The 20,835-nt window shown below is 45.5% G+C and overlaps 1 protein-coding gene across 4 annotated transcripts; it reads right to left on the bottom strand.

Annotated features, from left to right (window-relative positions):
- Positions 1–13: 13 nt before the first annotated feature.
- Positions 14–20,431, bottom strand: LOC130208348 (constitutive coactivator of PPAR-gamma-like protein 1 homolog). Of its 4 annotated transcripts, none has more exons than XM_056437417.1 (17): positions 19,662–20,427; positions 18,468–18,714; positions 18,292–18,374; positions 15,130–15,258; positions 11,966–12,056; positions 11,276–11,367; positions 10,995–11,194; positions 9,413–9,506; positions 9,110–9,331; positions 8,757–8,928; positions 8,058–8,307; positions 7,907–7,928; positions 5,807–6,016; positions 2,830–2,989; positions 2,621–2,759; positions 2,436–2,532; positions 14–1,404 (listed from the first exon to the last, which is right to left on the bottom strand). In XM_056437417.1, the coding sequence occupies exons 1-17, from the start codon at positions 20,133–20,135 to the stop codon at positions 1,060–1,062; spliced, it is 3,027 nt and encodes a 1,008-aa protein (XP_056293392.1). In that variant the 5' UTR covers positions 20,136–20,427; the 3' UTR covers positions 14–1,059. The 4 variants fall into 4 exon arrangements, with proteins under 4 accessions (XP_056293392.1, XP_056293394.1, XP_056293391.1 ...); XM_056437419.1 differs by having other exon boundaries at positions 7,814–7,928; positions 18,564–18,714; XM_056437416.1 differs by having other exon boundaries at positions 7,814–7,928; positions 19,662–20,426.
- Positions 20,432–20,835: the final 404 nt, after the last annotated feature.

Here is a 20,835-nt window from a genome sequence, read left to right as displayed (position 1 = left end):
AAAGAGCAACAACTTGTACTAAAAGAATAGAGTTTTATTAAGCGTTGTAGCCTCCAAAACACACCGAGCCACAATCCATCCTCCAGTATTCAGTCAGTTCATTCTATTCACGATCCATGAGTTAGGAAGAACCTGATCGACTCGCATAGAAGGTAACCTATTTAAAATCTGACGGGGGTGGGCATTTCTCTGATCACGAATGAAAGATGCAACGCTTGAATAGGAGTCAACATTCTAAACGAAGATTTCGGTGCAGAAGGAGTACAAGTGTGACAACAGCACAGAAGTCAATCTCTATATCGATGACTGGTGTGACGGCTGGGTTCTTAAAAGAGGTGATCAAAAGATTTGTATGCGATTCTTTTTTAAATATTTGACTAATGCAGAAAACGGCAACAGAGAACAACATTGTGTGAACGTGCTACTTCCAAGTGGGTAGAAAAACTTCAAGGTCAGAACCGATCAAATAAAAAATTTTGTGTGTGTTTTTTTTTTTTTTACTGTTTACATCGCCGATGTCAGCCAGCCGTTAATTTGCGACTGGAGACGCGGTGCTGTGGGAAGATATAGGTTACAGGGACAACATGCACAATAACTACACATCTCTGGCACTGTGGACCATGCAGTACTTTGTGATACTCAAAAGGAACAAAGTTGATGGTCAGAGTTCAATTTTTTGCGTCTGATTTATTTGGGGTCGCAGCTCATCCGAGCTGCCACACCGAATTGTTTCGATAGGACCAGAACACAACAGATAACGGATACTACGGGTACGTGGTGGAGCGTCAACCTAGAAGAACTCAAATATTTCCAAATGAAAGCGTCTTAAATATTGTAGTGATAAGGAAAAGTATCATTCTCACAAACATGTAAACATATCAGTGATGGAGTGAATTACTCCTTAAACTAGCAGTGTGTCGTGTATCTCGTTTGTTTGACTGAGAACACCATCTTATTATCTGAAAGGGAAAAGGTACTTTGACTGTAGGCTTTTTGAAATTTCCAGATAACCTAACCCTGTTCCACCTCTCATCCTTCACCTTCTCTAGAAAAATAGGCTTACTCTTCTGTATTTAAGACGGCGGCCTCCAGACCTTCCTCTCCGCAGCGGCCGCCGTCCTCGTTTAGTGCATTTAAGTGAGGATTAGAATCGCTCGTCTTGTAGTCATTGCTAAAGGCACTGTCGGGTTGGATGAGAGCCCCGTGTTCCTCTTCCTCTCCGTTCAACCGGTCTGGTTCGCCGTCGTCCTCGACGCCGTTCTCCGTGGTCGAGCCGCCGCACGGTGCCGGGGAGGTTTTCCTCTCCTCGCGGCCGGGCTTTTCCGTCTCCTTCGCAGCATCGTGGTCGGCCGTCGGAGCCGGCTTATTAACCGGCGTGTGAGCCGGCTTAGGAGCGGGCTTACTCTGGGAGAAAAGAGACGAAAAGGATTTTAAACTGATGCCAAAGACGGTCGCTGCAACGGCGACGACGAGGGTTCTTCTTTAAATCATGTGCACGTGGAGAAAATCCAGATGTGTCGCTGGAAGTCCTGGTGAAAAACAAAAAGCAACTGATGAGTGAAATGAAAGGGTGCGAATCAGAACAAAGGCCAGCTGAGGGGCCGTTTAGTTCCCACGCGTCCAATGCCGAGCGCTCGTTAACAATGGTTATGCATTCTGTCGCTGCCCTGTGATTAAACAGTGAATAGGGAAACAGCTGTTTGAAAAAAATCTTTGTTAATGCAGTCCATGCACAAGCACAACCGCCATGATCACCTCACATTCCTAAAAAAAAATAGAAAAGAGGAATTTACATTCAGCTATCTCTGAATCCACTAAAGTGTTCAATGCAAGATCAATAAATCGGTGAAGTCTTCGCCGACCTCTTAAGTGAGAATTAACTCTTTTTTGTTTGCGGGGTGAGAGGGAGACACACCTGGTGGCGATCTACTGGGAGTGCCTCTATACCAGCCGGCATGTTAAATTGCCGCTATGTTTACGTAAAGAAGTGCTCGTCTGAAAGGGGCTGAATTCAGTAGAGCTGCATGAAGCTCAATCCATCTTTGGGTCAATGACGTGCAACAAGAAGACCATGGACCCATCTCTTTGCTTATGCTCATGGCCTGTAGCCCCCCCGCCCCCCGTGTCCTTGAGGTCGTATTTCCATCGTGTCCAAAGGCTGTTGAACCGCTCACCTTGTATTACTCAAGTTAAAAACTACTAATGCTGACTGTGCCTCCAGTTTCTTACAACCACACACACACACACACACACACACACACACACACACACAAGATGAGCGAAAACAAACGTACATCTGGTCAACAGCCCTCTAAGGTAAATTTGTTAATTGTGATATTAGGCTATACAAAATAAACTGAATTTAACAAAAGATTTACTCCAACATGAACGCCAAGGGATCCTAAAAAGGGAAAACGGACTCATCCTTCACTCACCAGGTAAGCTAGCTGACTCCTGAACACTCGAGTGTGGTACCTGCCTCCCCGACCGAAGGTCCGGATGACGGGCGTGGAGACCACCCCTCTGGGACGACTGCGGAAGACAGAAAACGAGTCCACGCGATTTACAAAAAGAAAAGCATGAAGCACGTCTCGCCTTCGTTCTGTGGTGCTTCGCTCACCCTCTGTTCGGTCCACCGACAGACACCACCTGCACAGGGAAGCCTCCTCTTCCTCGGGGGCGTCGAGTTCCAGCCCACTGGCCCACCACCGTGCCGGCTATCTCCAGCTTCCCGCCCTGTGATGAGATGCCGTCGTGTCCTTGAAGAGGGAGGAAGAACTAATGAATCTGAGCACGTGTTTCCGGCCGAGCTCACCGCACTGCACTCACCAGGCACCACCGTGCCTCTCCTTTGAGGGGGCATCATAGGGGGCGGGGGGTAGAAAGGCATCCCGTGAGGCGGAGATGGGAGGAACGGAGGCGGCCGAGTGAAGTTGAGACCTTCCAGGATGCTCTGACGCATCTTCTCCACCTTGGCAGCCAGCTCCGCCTGACGGGGAACAGACCAACTCCTGGTGACCATCTCGACCTTCAACATTCAGATGACTTCCGATCCCCAGAAATTACGACCATTAACGAACAAGAATGTATTCTTCTCTTCTAGTTTTCATGCTTACCCAAAATATAACCGGCTAGTGTCTGCACCAAAAAACAAGTCTGACAAATTTAGACCAAAACAATCGACACTGATTGATAGCACTATAAGTAATGGGACTTAATAAGGATTTAGTTTTTGATTTTAGGGTGAACTGTCCCTTTAAGTAGTTTCTTTATTCATAATAACACCTCTCTCTCGCTGTGCGTAATGCATAGCACGTTTAGTAACAACTTTGGGATTGAAGCTGCATGTTGGGACACTGTTTATGGCTGCGTATTGCCATGGCAACCTACATCACAAGGCGCCGTCGTTTCATCTTATTGAAACGTCCGTACTTACTTGTAGTCCGGACGTCTGGGACAAATATTCATCATTGTTGGATGTTTTTTGTATTCCTACACATGGATGTGGAAGGATTGCACTCCTAACTCAAGTCGGCTGGAACTTTGACCCTTAGAGACTCTCACGACCCTCACTTAACTTAGCCGGTCAACAGTAGATGCCACTCCGAAGTGGTGTACAAACATCTGAAAGCTGGGAACCATAATTTGAGATGCAGCTCAAAACTGGGTGTCAAGTTATTCTAGTTATAAAATCAGTAAACATAAATCATTTAATTAAACTGTGTAAAGGGGCAGAGATTATTTTGATTGGAGTATATGATGCAATCCCTAAACTCACTTATGTCTCATGCAGTTGATACCATTTATTACACAGATATGGAGCTAATTAAAAATTTACAGAAATTGACCAAAATCCCTCTCGAATTCCACTTTAAGACAGTCAGACCTCGAGGAATTTTTGTCTAAAACCGTCTGTTCTGGAAACTGCCCAGAACCCTGTCTGAGAGGTCACACCAGGTCCCGTGTACAAGACGTTAATGGCCTCACTACAAAGACATGGCTACTTTGAGGACTTCATCACACCCGAATACAACCGAGCTCATTGGATCCACAAAAGTATAGTGAGATTAGCCTAATTTTGTTGCGTTATTCTGCCTCATTCCGACATAGCAGGACGTGGTGGATTCATCAGATCGTCTAGTTTCATACAACACTTATATCTCCGGTCCGCTACAGCCTCTACAGTGATGTCGGCCGGGATCATCGGCGATGCTCTTCTTAGAAGATTATGAAAAATATCGTCCAGCCGGTGCTTCTCACCAAAGCTCCCCACGTGTGCGCCAATGAGGGATAACAAATGCGTTGAATGCATAAAACGTTTGTCACGCTGGCCGTTTGAATCGGGCCGTGCATTATTCAGCACCATCGGCTGGCGGACGTCAGCCTCACCTTGCTGCTGTCACATTTCCAAACAAAAAGAAAAACAACTTGTATTTTCTTTTTTCACATTATGACTCTTAAAAGAAAATACGATCCGTTTTCCTGTTTCTCCCAATTTGGATTTTATCCAACAAACAAAAGTATCAAAAAGTAGCTGCCGGGGGCAGATGAGAAGATGACTGATATTTTGACAGGCAGTCTGGTCAAACTCTTGCCCAGTTGTCAGTTAGTAGAACTGATGACTGAACATGTAGGTTGTGTAGAAGTGAAACTCTGCCCCCTGTTTGTTTGGAGTATGTGGCTATTACATAGTTCAAATAATTGGAACAGTTCTCCAACAGAAAAGAGCACAGACTCAGTTGTGTGTTTAAATGTTGCTACGTGTCAGTGTTGTGTGTTCTCCCCTCCCCCCTTGTTTTCTCTTCAGGTGGCATCAATCACCACCTCAACAGGCCAATCCGACTGCACCTGGGTGCAAGAAGGCGAGCTGGCCAATCGGCTTAGTGGGCCCGGTTTAAAAGAGAAGACGGAAGAGTTTCAAGAGGGTGGTTTTTTTGATTGGGTTAATGTGGACACTGCCACTGAGAGAGGTGGAGGTTTGTGGTGAGAGGTTGTGGACAGTAGGTACGTTTGGGGTACCCTGTACATTTATGCACTCATGTAGGTACTTTGTGTCTAGAAACACTAGGCTATTGGTTAAATGTAACCACCTGTTTTTACTATATTGTGTGTTTGTGAGCGTAAGCCTCTGAAGAGAAGAACAATAGGCAAAGTTTCACCACTGCTCATTACCTTCGCATTGAAAATGCGGAAGGTTATGTTTTGATCGCCGTGTATTTATTTATTTATTTGTATGCGTGTTATTCGCATAACAAAAAAAGTTTTAAACCGAATCGCATGGAATTTGGTGGGATGATTGGTTATTATCCGAGGACCATTTGATTAGATGTTGGGATCAATCGGGTCAGAGGTCAAGGTCATGGAAAGGTCAAAATTTTCTTTTTACCATTGCGCGGTAAATTTTTATCCAATTGGCATGCAACTAATGCCAAAATGTTCATAATTCAACGCCCAATCTTGTGATATGCGAAGGTATGCGCTCTAGTTTTAACAGAAATGAATCAAAGATCACCGTTTGTGACAGAGCGAGCGTTAGCGTGATCATCACTTGATCCTGACTTTGATGAAGAAGAGCTCGATTCGTTTTCTGGCTGCAAAAAAGCTGGCGATAGCAACAAGTTTAAGCGTCGCAGCGTGGCTAATATCCAATAAAAGAAAACAACCGATAGAATCCCAATTTGGACGACAAACCCCGATCTCAGTGCCGTGAGGAAGGCAGAGTACAAACACCGACATTCACTGTGGCTCTGTGGACGCGGTGCGATCACACACATGAGGTCCTTTAGCGTGGTGTGGACGACGTTACCTGACCATCACAGAGGTCAATGAGCTGGGCCTTCTCCCGCGTGGCACTGCCGAGTTTACTCTGCAGCAGCTTGCCGTCAAAGTACATCCAGGGACAGCAGTGCTCCCAGGGAACGGGCTGACCGCACGCGTCGTTCGCAAACAGGGCCATGTCCACGCCGCTCATGAACAGAGCGGCCAGCTGGACTCCTCGAGGGTCCAGGTTGTCGATCTGCAGAGGAGAAACATCCACACTTGTTAGCTTTCCAGATGACAGGAGGGGAGGGGGGGGGGCAGTATGTTTCTGGAACAGCCCAACCGAGCATTCACATGGACAAAGTGCAAAGCAAAGCACAGAGCAAGCGAAAGCAGCCCAGTTCACTACCAGAATACAGCGGTGCACAACCTGGACGCCGCTCTGGCACAGCGTGGAGCAGACGGGGCCGACAGAGACGCACACAGACGGACCACAGGGACCAAAGCGCACAGCTCATGTGGATGGTTTATGTGAACAAGAGGGCCAAATGGGAAATGAGGTCCGGGACACGGAGTTGATAAACCAACCACACGCGACACAAGAACCCCTCCGAGTCACTCGGAGCATCTCTTTAGCGGGGAAAAAAAAAGCACCGGCTTCGGGAACAACATGCTCGTACAAAACGGTGTTTTGCAGAGGAGGCTGTTTATGGTCTGCAGAATATGAGGAGTGTCCAGAGAAACAGAACAGCGTGAGCTCCAACGGGAGTCGGACAATTTGACAAATCCAGAGGCCGAGGTTACGCTTGTGTTGTCAGCGAGACTTTGGAGATCGGACGCGCCAGATGGGAACACGGTCGTTTTTGCATTTGTGGACACTTCAATGAGACCTCCCTGATCGGAGGCTCAAACAGTGGATAAACACACTTCCTTTCTGATACATTCTCCACAAGAAAAGCCTCTATTTATATATATATTCCTCCTGGCAGTATTAATAGACTCATTGAAGTATCGCCGCTAACAAAGTTCTGCTAACTTAGTGACAAACACTTTTTCCTTCTGATGCTTCACACCAAAAGTCCATTACTTTGTCATTCAAAAGCTTTTATTTTGAAGGAACACTAATCTGGAAATGTTGCGTTTTCATCAGCAGTAATTTAACAGGACTCGGACAGCCGGTCTCAGCTGCGCTTCGGCCTTGGGTTTTACTCCTCTCAGGAACTCCCATTTGTGGTGGTGGTGGTGGTGGGGGAATAAACGTTTGATGAATTGTCTGGATTGTTCCCACAATCTGTCCACACACCACTGAGATCAGAACTCGATGGCAGCCCGGCCACCTCGGCGCGTGGTCTGGCTGATGGGATCGTTCAGACTCGACCGTTATCGCTTCCTGGTACGATCGGATGACAACAGACGAGTGTACCCGTGGCCCGACTGACGTTTGGAGCTGTTAAACACAGACAGACCAATTGGAAGCCGTTGACAGGATGGCTCATTATGGACCATTAAGGACTTTCATCATTCAATTCAATTCAGTTTATTTGTAAAATTACAAATTTCTACAATCTGTACAATTAGACTTTACAATCTGTACACATAGACATCCCTGCCCAAAAACCCCAAAAGGGACCAAAAAAACTCAAAAAGGAAAAAAGGGAAAAAGAAAGAAAAACTGACTGAAGTATGAATAGTTATATAGTAGGCATTCACCGATGGAGAGATCTCCACGATCCATCAGTGATGATGTGGGGAGGAGGAGGGCGGAGTCTCAACAGTGCAACAGACAAACAGGACAGTGGGCAGTCATGAGCAGGAATTCAGGAAACCAGACCAATCCATCGGGCAGAGAGAGATCCGTGCCGTCTCATAGTCCCCCCCCCCCATGAGACAGAAAAAAAAGGAAGGGGAGGAGAAAGAGTTAGTAGTAACAATTGAGAGAGAGACATTCATCCATCCAGAGAGAAAAAAGAGGAGATAGGTACTGAGTGCATCCTAAAATGCCGCTGCTTGCGTTTCTCAGACACTCCCCATACAATGAACGCTACACAATCACCTTCAGTTCCTGCAGCTGGTCAGGCTCATAAAGTTTAGGAGAAAGTGCTTGGGCTAGGAAAGCGTCAAGTTCGTTACGACGCAAAATTCTTACTCCTGGCCAATGTAACATAAACCTGAAGCAAAACACAGAAGGTAAACAGCGTTACAAATACCAAAGAAGTGTCCTCAGAAAGCCTCGCTCCCTTCACACTGGACTCCACACCGTAAGCGTGAAATCGACGTACTGTGTCCCATCTACTCACCGCAGCACACAGCAGAGTACCAGGAGGGGCGTGGGGACGTATGCGGGGTTCAGCATGGCCGGGGTGTCGGAGCGCATGCAGGCCAGGAATGCTCTCATCCTGCGGTTCTTGTCCTCCACGGCCTTCCCCAGCCACAGCTTCTTCAGGTTGGGACAGGTCCACTCCCTGAAGGACAGAGCCTCCACCAGCTCTGGAGTGTGGGGAGACTTGCCTTTGTAGGCGGCCCACTCTTTGACAATGACATGTGCATCTGGGGGGAGATCATGCACGACTGCTTCATTATGGCAAAAATAATTAGCACTCTTACTTCAGACAATGTAAGAATACAAATCATTTAACTCTCTTACTTTGGTGTGTGCATCATTTATTATACTACATTATAAAAAAATTAAAAAAATCTATTTCTAACAATGGATTATCTCGACTTTTACATGTAATTCAATACAAAAAAGCGAAAGTAAATAAGTCTAAATCAATAAATATTCATTCATAAATATATATAAAAATCTATTTTTTATATTGTATATATTGATGAATATTGATGACTGAATTATCGATTTATATTTATTTCCAATCACTTTTTTGCTTTTGAATTATATTTAAAGGTCGAGAAAATCATTGTTAAAAATATTTTTTGATATAAAAACAAATGTATAGATAAAACTATAAAAAAAAGAGCTTTCTAACCACGGGACTCACATTCGGGGAGGCAGTTCTTCCTCATGGCGACCCTCTCGGCCTTCTTCCTGGCCTCAGCCAGGCTGAAAAGCACTCCGTAGATACACTGGCGTATAGGCCGAAACAGCTGCACTGCTGAAGGCAGGTCTTTGTTGGCTTCATCTTCGATGGTGACGGACAGCTTGATTTCTCCCTGCAGAGAAACACCGTTACCCAAATGCTGCACAATGCCACTGACAGATGTCAATACTTTCTTTGGTTGTATGTTGCTTTGGTTGAACATGATAAAGACCGTCGTTACAAACAAAAAGCTACGAGCAGCTTCAAACCCAAAACACAAATCAGAATGGGACTACAGGAGTCCCGCCCCTGACCTTAGTGAGAGTGTGATAGATGTAGGGGTACATGAGGCCCTTCTGGTGTCTGTGCTCGGCCACCCGCAGGACCTCGGGGGCCACGGCGGGGAGGGCCGGGATGGTGACGTCCATGTGGTTCCTAGTGGGCATGGACAGCAGCGAGGGAATCTGAGCTCTCAGGCCACTGAGACCCTGGGCTCGTGACCCCGGAATCGCAGCAGGGGTCACGCAGAGGTCGGCCTGAGGACACACGGGACACGACACTTTCAACTCGGTTGCTTGATCAGATTTCTCAATGAGTGTTCCGGACGTTCCACTCACTTTTGTCCGTTCCCCTGGGTCGCCCGTTGGCCTGTTTTCAGAATGTGGAGCACATCCGTTTTTCTCCCATCCTCCCTTAAGGTCGCTGACATGACTGACTAAACGGCAAAAAGAGAAAAAGAAAAAAAGGAGCATTTAGAAGACGACACGTTTAAAAAGTAAAAACAAAACCTGGAGATGTGGAGTTTTAAAGAAGCGAGTTCACCAGACCTCGGCTCCTCTCTGCTACAGGCGACACTAGCTGCTACTAGCGTAAAGGTGTGTTCAGAAAAAACACGAAACAGATTTAGTTTTCCGCTGAATGAGACATCATACGCCATCTGCCTGATGGATTGTGGAGGTCTCCATCGTGGAATATGCCTACTATGAACTATTCATACACTCTGTCACATTCATTGAATGTATTTAAACTCTAAATCTGTCCTTCTGTACACATTACATCTATTGCATCTGTCCATCCTGGAGAGGGATCCTCCTCTGTTGCTCTCCTGAAGGTTTCTTCCCCCTGAAGGGTTATTTGGGAGTTTTTCCTGGTCCGATGCGAGGTTTTGGGGCAGGGATGTCTATGTGTACAGATTGTAAAGCACTCCGAGACAAATTTGTAATTTGTGAAATTGGGCTATACAAAATAAACTGAATTGAATTGAATACACATCATACAGAGTTACAAAATAAATGTACTTAAGGCATGTGGTATTTGTGGGGTAAGAGTACTCCCATTGGCTGTGAGAAAGAATATTCATGACAAGGTGAATATCCACGATGCGTTTGGTCTGAACTGGATGGGTCCATTGTGATTTCTAGGTTTTGTTTTTGTTGTTTTTAATATCATGCTGTATCTTCCTAGTGCTGCTCATTATGTATTCACATTATGGTCGACGTACATATGCTTTAGCATCCCGATACCTTCTTAAAAAACGGCTGCCCATGTGACCCGATGTAGGCTACTGCATGATGACGCTGCTGCACATGATACATCTTTGCAGATGTGGGAGTCATAGTCGGTCAATACATCTACAACACGCTTCCAGTTCGGAGAAGCGAGACAGGAGTAGCGGCACCGAAGCTCATAAGTACCGCTGTGGACTCCACGCTAGTTTGGATTCAAAAGTCACACAACAACCAACTAAGCTGCCGTGTTCTTCAAAGTGAAATCCCCGTCTTGTGGCTTTGACGACAGCAGTATAACAGAAAAAAGTCTAACACGCTTGATTCTCAGACGGAACTTATTAACTTCCCTTTTATTTAAATGGCCTTGAGCGTATTTGAGTTCCCGCTGGTCAACACTTTTATTGTGAAAGTTAAGAATGGAAAGAGTAGATCTGTCGGCTTTTGTCAAGGTTGGAAGGAGTAACAGAGTTTGCCGTCCTTGGTTTGGATATTTTGTTGTCCATTACGCACAACGTGACACCGGCTGGTGCCTTTATTGGCCTCTTTTGAAATGTCTTAAAAACAAGTTGTTTGCCATTTTTATATTGCCGTTCTGTGCTCACAATAGTAAAGTCTAATTGACGTGGGAATAAATCACACGTTTGTGGTGCGAGTTTCAGTAACAGACAGGAAAGTGTCGCGTCTGACTCACTTGGCGGTTTTGCCCGAGCTGTCCGGGTTCCCCGAGGAGGAGGCGTTGAAGGCGGCGGCCTCGCCGTGGTCGCGGGGATCGACGGGAGCCGCCCGCTCGTACAGAGACGTGTGCTTCCCTTCGCGAGGGACGCCGGCAAAGCTGTCGCGCTGCGGCGGGTCTTTCCCCGCGGGGTCGGCAGCCGGGTACGAGTGCTGCACCTGGAACACGGCGCATGTTGTTGTGAAGCCAAAACCCACGTGCGGAAGTTTAATCGTCGAGTGCGTCTCTCACAGACTTACCCCGGCGGGTTTAACGGGCAGCGGCTCGTGTGGAATGTCCAGCATCTTTGGAAACGGCCGGGCAGCCGGCGCTCCCGTTGGTTTTGGTCTGACTGGGAAACGGACACACAAACGGGCTGAATAAAATAAACTGAATTGAACATTTTTAAATGGAAAGCACAGATCTCCTGAGTTTGAGTAAGTAAGTTAGAAACTATTTAAGGACTAAGCGACATGGCAAAACGATCTCACGGCGATTGAGAAATATTTAAGAATGAATATTTCCGTATCTTCTGTATAATTAATTATTCACCAAAACACAAGCGATAACTCATTCTAGAGTTTGACCAACACAACACTGGAATCAGTCAACATATGACATCATATCTTTGTGATGAGATGAACAACATGAAACATATTTAGCTGCCGAACTGTGAAAACCTTAAAATCACCGTAGAATGTTGATTCACATGTGATTAGATGAAATAAATTAATTAGTCGCAGCTTTTGCGATTGGAAACCTGCGTTCCACCACAGCTTGATGTGCCCAGGTCTTTCCGTTTGACCGGCAGGTGTCTCTGCTTCATCCAACTCGTGTACAAGCCACGTCAACAAAGACCACACCTGACGGCTCCTCTGTGTCTATTAACAAAAAAGAAAAAACACCAGCCACAGGAGTCGAGGCCGCATGGCCTCATGAGACAGACCCACCTAACTGTGGAGGGAGGTGGGCGGGGCTGCTGGCCACAGAGTAGTACCCCACTGCCTTCTTGAAGCGGAGGACTTTGTCATCGGTGCACGTCTAAAAGAAGATGACAGCCGATAAGACAAAACACACACGGAGCAGCACCACAGAAGAAGAAAAACATCTCAGTTAACGACTACTTTTAAAAACTAGAATGGGCACTCGGTAGATCGCATATCACAAGATTGGGCATTGCATTATGAACATTTTGGCATTAGTTGCATGCCAATTGGATACAAATTTACCGTGCTATGGTAAAAAGAATATTTTGACCTTTTCATGACCTCGACCTTGACCTTTGACCCGATTGATACCAAAATCTAATCAAATGGTCCCCGGATAATAACCAATCATCCCACCAAATTTCATGCGATTCAAGAAGATTTTGACCTGTTCGTGACCTTGACCTTTGACCCGATCGATCACAAAATCGAATCAAATGGTCCCCGGATAATAACCAATCATCCCAACAAATTTCATGCGATTCGGTTAAATACTTTTTGAGTTATGCGAGTAATACGCATACAAATACATAAATAAATACACAGCGATCAAAACATAACCTTCCGCATTTTCAATGCCAAGGTAAAAAGGTGTAATATGAGGCCTCCTAATCCAAACAGGTAGGGGGCGACGTTTCCCCTCAACTACTGTAGATGCAGTCCACAGTCATAACAAATAAATACAATTTAAAAAGCCAACTACTTTACTTTGACAATAACCTGGAGGCTGTACGCTGTGGTTATATTCTTACATATATGTTTAATGGATTCAATCTAAAATTAAAATAATGCAATAACTGGTGTCGTTGTTCCGTCGGCATTTTTCCGTAGAGCGATATGGACGACTGTAGATACAGCAAACTTTCTGTGTCGGCTGTCCGTTACGCAGCTGAGACTAGGGCTGCAACTAACGATTATTTTGATAATCGATTAATCTGTTGATTATTTTAACGATTAATCGATTAATCGGATAAAAAAACAAAAACACTTTAATTTTCAACCCTTTATTCAAAACAGGGTCCGTACGGTCATGGAAAACCTGGAAAAGTCATGGCATTTTTAAATGGCTATTAGCAGGCCTAGAAAAGTAATTGAAAAAAATAAAATCCTAAAATATTTGGAAAAGTAATGCAAATTTGTTTTATTCTGATGTTAATTTACATGGTATATATACAGTATGCTTTGGAATTCTCATTGTTAGTTTAAATACTATATCTTTTCACTTTGTCACGTATGGACAGTTTTCACAAAATGTTTAATCATGGAAATTTGGTTTAAAGTCATGGAAAGGTCCTGGAGATCCACTGGTCATGTGGATGAACCCGTCACAAACAGACTGACAGCTTTCCTCTCCTGAGCAGTGGTCCCCATGTGGCCCCCTGAACAATATCAGAGACGCGTTCAGATTTTTTTTTTTTCACCTGGCCCGCTGCCGTTGAGATTGCAGTGAGACGCGGAAAACATGTGAAGTGGTGCTCTTCGCAATAGAACATCTTTGATGAGACGTGTCCCGATCAGAGCGCACGCGCTGCTCCGCTCCGTTAAATAGCTGCACGCGCAGCGCACACAGCGAGTGGCGTCGTGGCTTATCTCCGTTGCCTTTCTCCGTGGAAAAATATTTTCCGCTATCCGCCACGGAATAAATAACCACGTTTTCTACGTTATACTCTTGTGGAAATGCCACACACGTCGTGACATGTAGCGCCCTGGTGTCTGGGTTCATAACGTCACCCGGAGGCGCACTTAGCTCCGTGAATGTCTCCGACTACGTGAATGACTTCCGCATCCAGCGCCACGTGAGCAGCAGCAGCCAATTAGATTCATCAACAGAGGAGCAGCTCAGCGCTGATTGGCTCTCACAACGCAGCGTTCCTTCTCTCCTCTCCCTCTGCTACACTCTTGTTTCTCCTGCGCGGCTCTGCGCTCAAATCAACTTTGTTTATACTCCGTGACTTATTGAGCGCCGTAATAATCGCGCGACACAACGAATCGATAATGAAATTCGTTGCCAACTATTTTAATAATCGATTTTTATCGATTATATCGATTCGTTGTTGCAGCCCTAGCTGAGACCCAGTGCGCCACAATCCCTCACGACGGCGCACCGTCCCCGTGCTCTATAAAGTCAACACTGTAATCTTTTCACATTCGGGGGACATTTGCGCACTCTTTGAATGCCTTCAACTAAAATGGACAGAATGTAGACGTTCTGTTTTTGTCACTTCAAATCCTCTTTTTGTGTGTGTGTGTGTGGGGTTTTTTTCTCGTGTTTTTTTTGTTTGTTGAAAACTTAAAAAGCAGAAGTGCTCCGGATGTTTCATATTCAAAGTAAAACGACCGACTGACCCCTCACGACGGTCAGAACACAACATTTCCCCGTTCAGTTTTAATGTCAGCTGGAGATTCATTTTTCAGCCTTTGTGTCTTCGATTTCAGAGCACACTAAATTACATTCACGGGACGTGACGTCAAAACTGTATCTCGGATGACACGCTACGAAAGTGCAAAAAAATCTAACGATTATTTAGGTGGTTAAAGAACAGAAGTGAGAGCAGGAACTGGTGACTGTGGTATAATGCAGGACTATATCCTGAACAGTGGGATCGGTTTGTCCTCTTTTCAGAGCAGCACATTTCTCACTTCCACAATCCACTGAAATGACAAGAGGGAGGAAAAATGAAGCCACTTAAAAAAAAAAAAAAAAGGAAAACCTTCCCTGGTAGATTGTTAAATGTATATTTCATCCCAAACAGTATATATTATGTAGGCCATACAACTGAGGCATGGCTCAGGACTCACAATCGAGTCCCATGAGCTTTGACGTACAAGTCCAAAGATGATTTTTTTAAAGAAATGTTATAAAAATAAAGAAAAAAAAGATAAGTTTAAAAGTTTTTGAATCCAGCTTTGTATCTTCTTATTTTCTTTCCCGTCATATTACATTATTCTGCGGCGCTGTAACACTTTAAATCTCTGTTCAGCTCATTTCTGAACGTTTCAGAGGGATCCTGCTCAAAAACACCCGGCTTGAACTTGAAATTAAATTTGACTACCAGTGAGCGATCATGTCCATTCAGCCAAACGGCGAGCAACCCCGTCACCGTGACACGTCTGCTCAGGTTTCATACCTGGGAATGTTTAAAGACGTCCTTCCCGACGGCGTCCAGGTCGCCGACGTCCGGGATGTTGCGGACGTAGTCGGCCACGGCCTTGATGACGACATCGCAGGGAGGGAGCACCAGCTGGTGGGCGCGCACCTGAGGAACGACCACAGGTCAACCACTCGCGTCTTACAGGACTTTATCCCGAAAGAAGTTTGAGTTATGGCCCAAAACATATTTTGTTAGGTCAGTGACCTTTGACTGCCACATTTGAATGAGTTCATATTTGAGTGGAGGTGGACGTTTGCACGAGAAACTCACTCCAGGCGTTCTTGGAGATATCGTATTCGTGAGATCGGGACAACCCAAAAAGCAAAATCCATCGAGTTTCAAGTCTTCTTCCGTGCAGCGGGATGTTCATTCAGTAAATGATGATCCTGTAAAATGTCGTCATGATTTCACTTTGTCGCCAAGTGTACTTTGCTAGCGAGCCACGGTTTCAAATGAACTGCTTTGCTCGTCTCTCGATACTTTCCAGATCTCACACTTGTCTTGGCCCTGTGTGTTTGGCTAAATGACAGAAATTGAAAGGCAAAGAATTCATTGCCCGAACACACTGAAGAAGACGAATGGGTCCACAACAGTCCGGGCGACGGCAGCTGCAGAATTAAACACTTTGTACTCCCCGAGTGCTCTTAGGTTATGGATGCCCACACAGCAGCAGTTTTGGTTACCAATATTCACAGTGAGATGGGCTAGTCTCATGTGTAGAATACAGACTACAGCAACCAATAAAGTGTGATTTATTATGTATGAATATGCATTTGTTTGGCTATCTTTTCAAATATATTTATACATATATTTGTTCTTTTTCGTTTAGTCCATGCTATTTTTAAGTCAATATGAGAGTACATGGTATTTGTGGGGAAGTGCATGCTCCATTTAAAAACAATCTTTATTACTTTTTGAAAGATTGACTGGGTGCCACTGATGGGAGCCAAGAAAAGAGTAAAGAGTAGAGTGGAGCGTCATGCAGCAGTGGAACTTAACGGGTCCGGACGGTGGGTAGTTCAGCCTCTGTGAACCAGATGGCTTTCTGTTTAACACAGCCAAACATTTCAAAGCTAACAGCTGGACCATTTACATACTGCTCCCTAAATCGGTCTGGCACTGCTGTCACGCAACTGTTTGACTCAACCATTCACCAACCCATGACCATCCTATTTCTGTATTGCACCGGCCGCACGTGAACATCGAGCCAAACCACTCCGTCCTGCTGGCAGCTGGCGCTTAAGCCCACAGCGTTGTCCTTATTTACCTCGAGAAAGATCCTTCACCCTTTCAGATTTATTTGTGGTCCAACGAGCAGAGGTGGGAACAAATCACGGTTTTGGAAGCCACAAGTATGTCCTCAAGTCCCAAATCAAGTCCCAAAACAGACGAGACCAGAGTCAAGTCCCAAGTCGAGATATTTGTGTCTCCGTCTGGAAATTCGGACCCACACATTTTGCAGACTGAACTATGTTTTTATTGAAAATGGCATATTTGTTGTAGATGAATCAATTTATCTTTGGTAAAAAAAATATGCACCTGCTGCTCAGTAATATAACATGAGTTTGTCATGTTGTGTATATTTGAGTTTGGAGTCTTTCCATTGTCTTATGAGACTCTCACACAATTCTGTATTTGATTGGGTTTTCAGTATTTGCAGCTATGTGTTGTGAAAATATCCTCTGCATTTGCAGCTATGTTTTTTCTAATGTGTTGAGCTCCCACAGCCACCGTAGAAAAGCCTATAACCTATACTTTAATTAAGGGTGATCAATTTGAAATGTAGAGCCCAATTATTGCCTCTGCACGGCGAGCAGCTGAGGGCGTTTACAGCTCTAACTAGAATGGGCACTCGGTAGAGCATATCACAAGAGTGGGCATTGAATTATGAACATTTTGGCATTAGTTGCATGCCAATTGGATAAAAATTGACCGTGATATGGTAACAATAAGATGTTGACCTTTTCATGACCTTGACATTGACCCTTGACCCGATCGATCCCAAAATCTAATCAAATGGTCCCCGGATAACCAATCATCCCACCAGATTTCATGCGATTCGGTTTAATACTTTTTGAGTTATGCGAGTAACACGCATATACATAAATAAATAAATACACGGCGATCAAAACATAACCTTACGCATTTTCAATGCGAAGGTAACAATGCAAACAACGGCAGCAGAGCTGACGGAGCTGACACTGACGGGGCAACCGGTGGGGGTGGGGGTGTGTGTGGGGGGGGGGGGGGGGGAGGCTTTGCCTGCACAACGCCAGGGGTCGGGACAGTTCATCAGCTGTCATTTGGATGCAGTTCAGAGTGGCGGCCATTAGCTCACGTGCACTAACAGGCGCAACTATGAAAACAAGGCGTAGAGAAGCTCAGTTTCCAACACACACAGAGGGAGAGTGACTTCATCCTCTGCTCAGGTAGACATTACTATATCTTCACATAGACACTTGTTGTGTGATGCTATATTAATTCTCTGGATATCTATATAAAACCTTTAAATAATGCATTCAGAGGGCGTTTTAAAAAGGGATAAGTATGAGAGTTTTGCATTTTCGCAATTGCAATCTTGGTTGTTGGCAAACGCCATCTCAGTTGTTGTTGTTGTTTTTACACGAGAGGGTGGAGCTAAGTACATCAGAAGATATTAATAGGTGATTAGAAAAAGATTACAATCGACTTTCATGAAGTGAAAACACACTGTGAAAGGGTTCAAGTTACCGACCTGTCAATCACAGCAAGCCCGCCCTAAAACATCCTCTGCTTTTTGATCTATGTGGCTCTAAATGGACCATAACTGACTAAATGAACATCATTCTGTGTTGAAGAAGACTTTAAGCTAGAGGTTGAGAACCATAAACTCATCTTTACAATGTTAACTAAGGGAATAAATCAAGTCATTTTCTCATAGACGTCTAAACAATCAGAGGTGCTGCCCCCTTGTGGCCAGTAGAGAGAATGCAGGTAAAAGGCACTTCAGCATTGGCTTCACTTTTCAGAACCAGGAGGTTACAGCCCGGCTGAAACACTGTCCCACTGCTACTGCGAGTCACTTACAAAGCTTACAGCAACACAACAGATAACCAGTCCCGTGATGATGAAGAGAAGAACGCCCGTTCAAAGTGTTACCTTCAAAGATGCCAACGGATGCTCTGGACCGAGTAAGCTCCAGTGAAAGGCAGCCAAGTCTTCATCAGGCAGTATGTGATTTCCTAGAAACACACGAGACAGCATTGTGGTGTTAGTCAGTCTCATTTTAAACGAGCACTTCCTTTTGTATTCTGCCCTGCAGTGTCACAACAAACCTAAAAGCGATGCAAAAATGACAAAGCGATTTGGGTTGAGATCGAGCTGCCGGGCCACCTCGTGCATCAGGTACTGGCAGGTGGTGAGGCTCTTGCCGTTGCGGCTCAGCTTGAGTGCGTGGGCGCTGAAGTAGCACGGGATGTTGCACAGGGCGTAGTCCGAGTCGTAGGCCACCAGGCCGTGGAAGCCACCCTCCCTGCACATGGCGATCACTTCTAGGTGGTGGTCCTCCACACTCTGGATAACCTGCGGAGCGGCCAGGACAACAATTAGGCCGTAAGATGATTAAGCCTTAAAATAAAACCCAACACAGACATGGTGTATTAGACATTTGAAAGAAGGCTATACGGGAACCGGATTGCAAACCGGTTGCAGTTTGCTTTGAGCTGCTCTCAGTGATACCCGAAAGAAAGACACATAATGAGATGGATATCTAAAAAAACACAGAGTATGTGACGAACTTGATTTTAAAACAGCATAATATGAATACTGACACCCCGTTTAATTAATTCCATCAATGCGTTTCTCCCTTTTCTGATTCCTTAAGGTTTCCTTCAAGAACCCAGTGGCGAGTCGTTGTTGTACAAACCCGTCCCTCTGTGGGTGAAGTACTCGTTTAATAAAAAGGTCAGTATCGACCCTGTGGCAACACGGTTGAAGAGGAGCATCCCTGATCTCTTTATATGCAAACAGCGCCTAAATATGGGATACCAGCTCTGTTTTAGAGAGTAATGAACTAAAGATATGAATTTGTGTATTCTGTAGAGTTCCTGCATAGCAAACATGTAGAGGCTATATAAATAAAATAAACATATATATATATATATTTGCAACAACAATTAATCTGCACTTTGGCCTACTTTTTTCACAATTACAGTATTATCACAGCTAAAAGGAGACTTTTTTCCAAAATCACTTGATGATCAGTGGACTTGCTTTTCTTACTCCCCCCTGACTCTGAGACAGTTCAGTGGTTTCCTGGCCTTTGACTGTTGATCACATGCATTCACAGAAATAATGTCACAATAATGTCCACTGCTGACGCTTCACACGGAGTCCCACATCCCTTCTCTAATGGGGCACGATGACAGTGATGGAGTTAGCCGGCTAACCAGAAAGCCGGCTAACATCCACCAGCGGCGGTCCGGAGTGGCTCCGCTCAACAGGCGTCGCCAGGCCGAGTTCTCACTTACCCCGACGCGGAACCTGAGGAGCGCCAGCCAGATGCAGTGAGCCATGCACACGGGAGGAAGGAACCAGACCTTGGGCGGCGGGGTGCCCTTGTTCTGGACGTGGCTGATGATCTGCTGGGCGGTCTGCCTCTCGTTCACCTGCCGCTTGACCCACTCGTGAAGGCGGCCTTTCTCCAGGGCGCCATTGAAGCACACCAGGAGCTCAATGTTGCCGTGGAAGCAGGCCTTGGAGAGGGCGGCCAGGTAGCCCAGCATGTGGTTCCACTGGCCCCCGCTGACCCAGTCGGTGTAGAAGCCCCCGTAGAGCCGGTGGAGGCAGTTCTCGGCGTCCACCAGCAGCCTCAACGGACTGTGCGGTGGTCTCTGCTGGCCGCCTCCAACAATACTCCCGCGGGCGAGCTTCTGGAGCTCCACCGGCACCACAGCGCTGGGGCAGTGCTTCTCGATGTACTCTTGCAGACCCTGGACCCCCATGCTGAGCGTCTGGTAGAGGCGCCCGTCAACGCGAAATAGCGGAGGAAATGAAACCAGTCCGGGGTTGCAGTCAGTGTGCCGCTCTCTCCCTCCCCGCCCCCGACAGTGACTGACAGCCGGCTTGTCGCGGCGAATTTTGCAGGAGTTGAAACAATTTCGAAAGAAATCACGTAAACGTGCGATTTAAGCGCCGTATTTTTTTGGGCGAGTTGTTGTTATGTGTGTTCATGGCTGATTGCAGACATGTGTTGGTTCACGTAGCCATGGAAGAGGTTGCGAGTCTGTCGGGAGAGCGAGTGAGAGTGGAACAGGTGACGTCATGACGTACGTGTACGTACAGAGGCACGCGAGGTCAACAAGAGAGTTCACTGCTGCTCTTTTCCGCAGCTCTATAGCGCAGCACTGCTCTCTGTTGAGGGACAATCATTTTCTAGTTAAAATAAGTCTTTTCATAATTGTCAATGGATATGACTTTGGCAAAGAGAAAATGGTGATGTTTTTTATTATTAACAACAACACAACGCAGACAACCTGAGCTAACCTTTCGTTTATTTATTTGAATTTTTACAACATTACACGTTGTTTTTGGTGAATGTACACCGTATTTAGGAGCACAGACATGCACAATACGGACGGCTAAAACAAATAGACGACATAAAGTGAACTATAAATTATTCTGCAGTCATTTAAATCTCTGATT

This window comes from Pseudoliparis swirei, chromosome 18 (genome assembly GCF_029220125.1).
Source record: "Pseudoliparis swirei isolate HS2019 ecotype Mariana Trench chromosome 18, NWPU_hadal_v1, whole genome shotgun sequence".
Classification (NCBI taxonomy): domain Eukaryota; kingdom Metazoa; phylum Chordata; class Actinopteri; order Perciformes; family Liparidae; genus Pseudoliparis; species Pseudoliparis swirei.
Note: the sequence above shows the minus strand (reverse complement) of the source record. Positions and strands in the feature narration are given on the sequence as shown.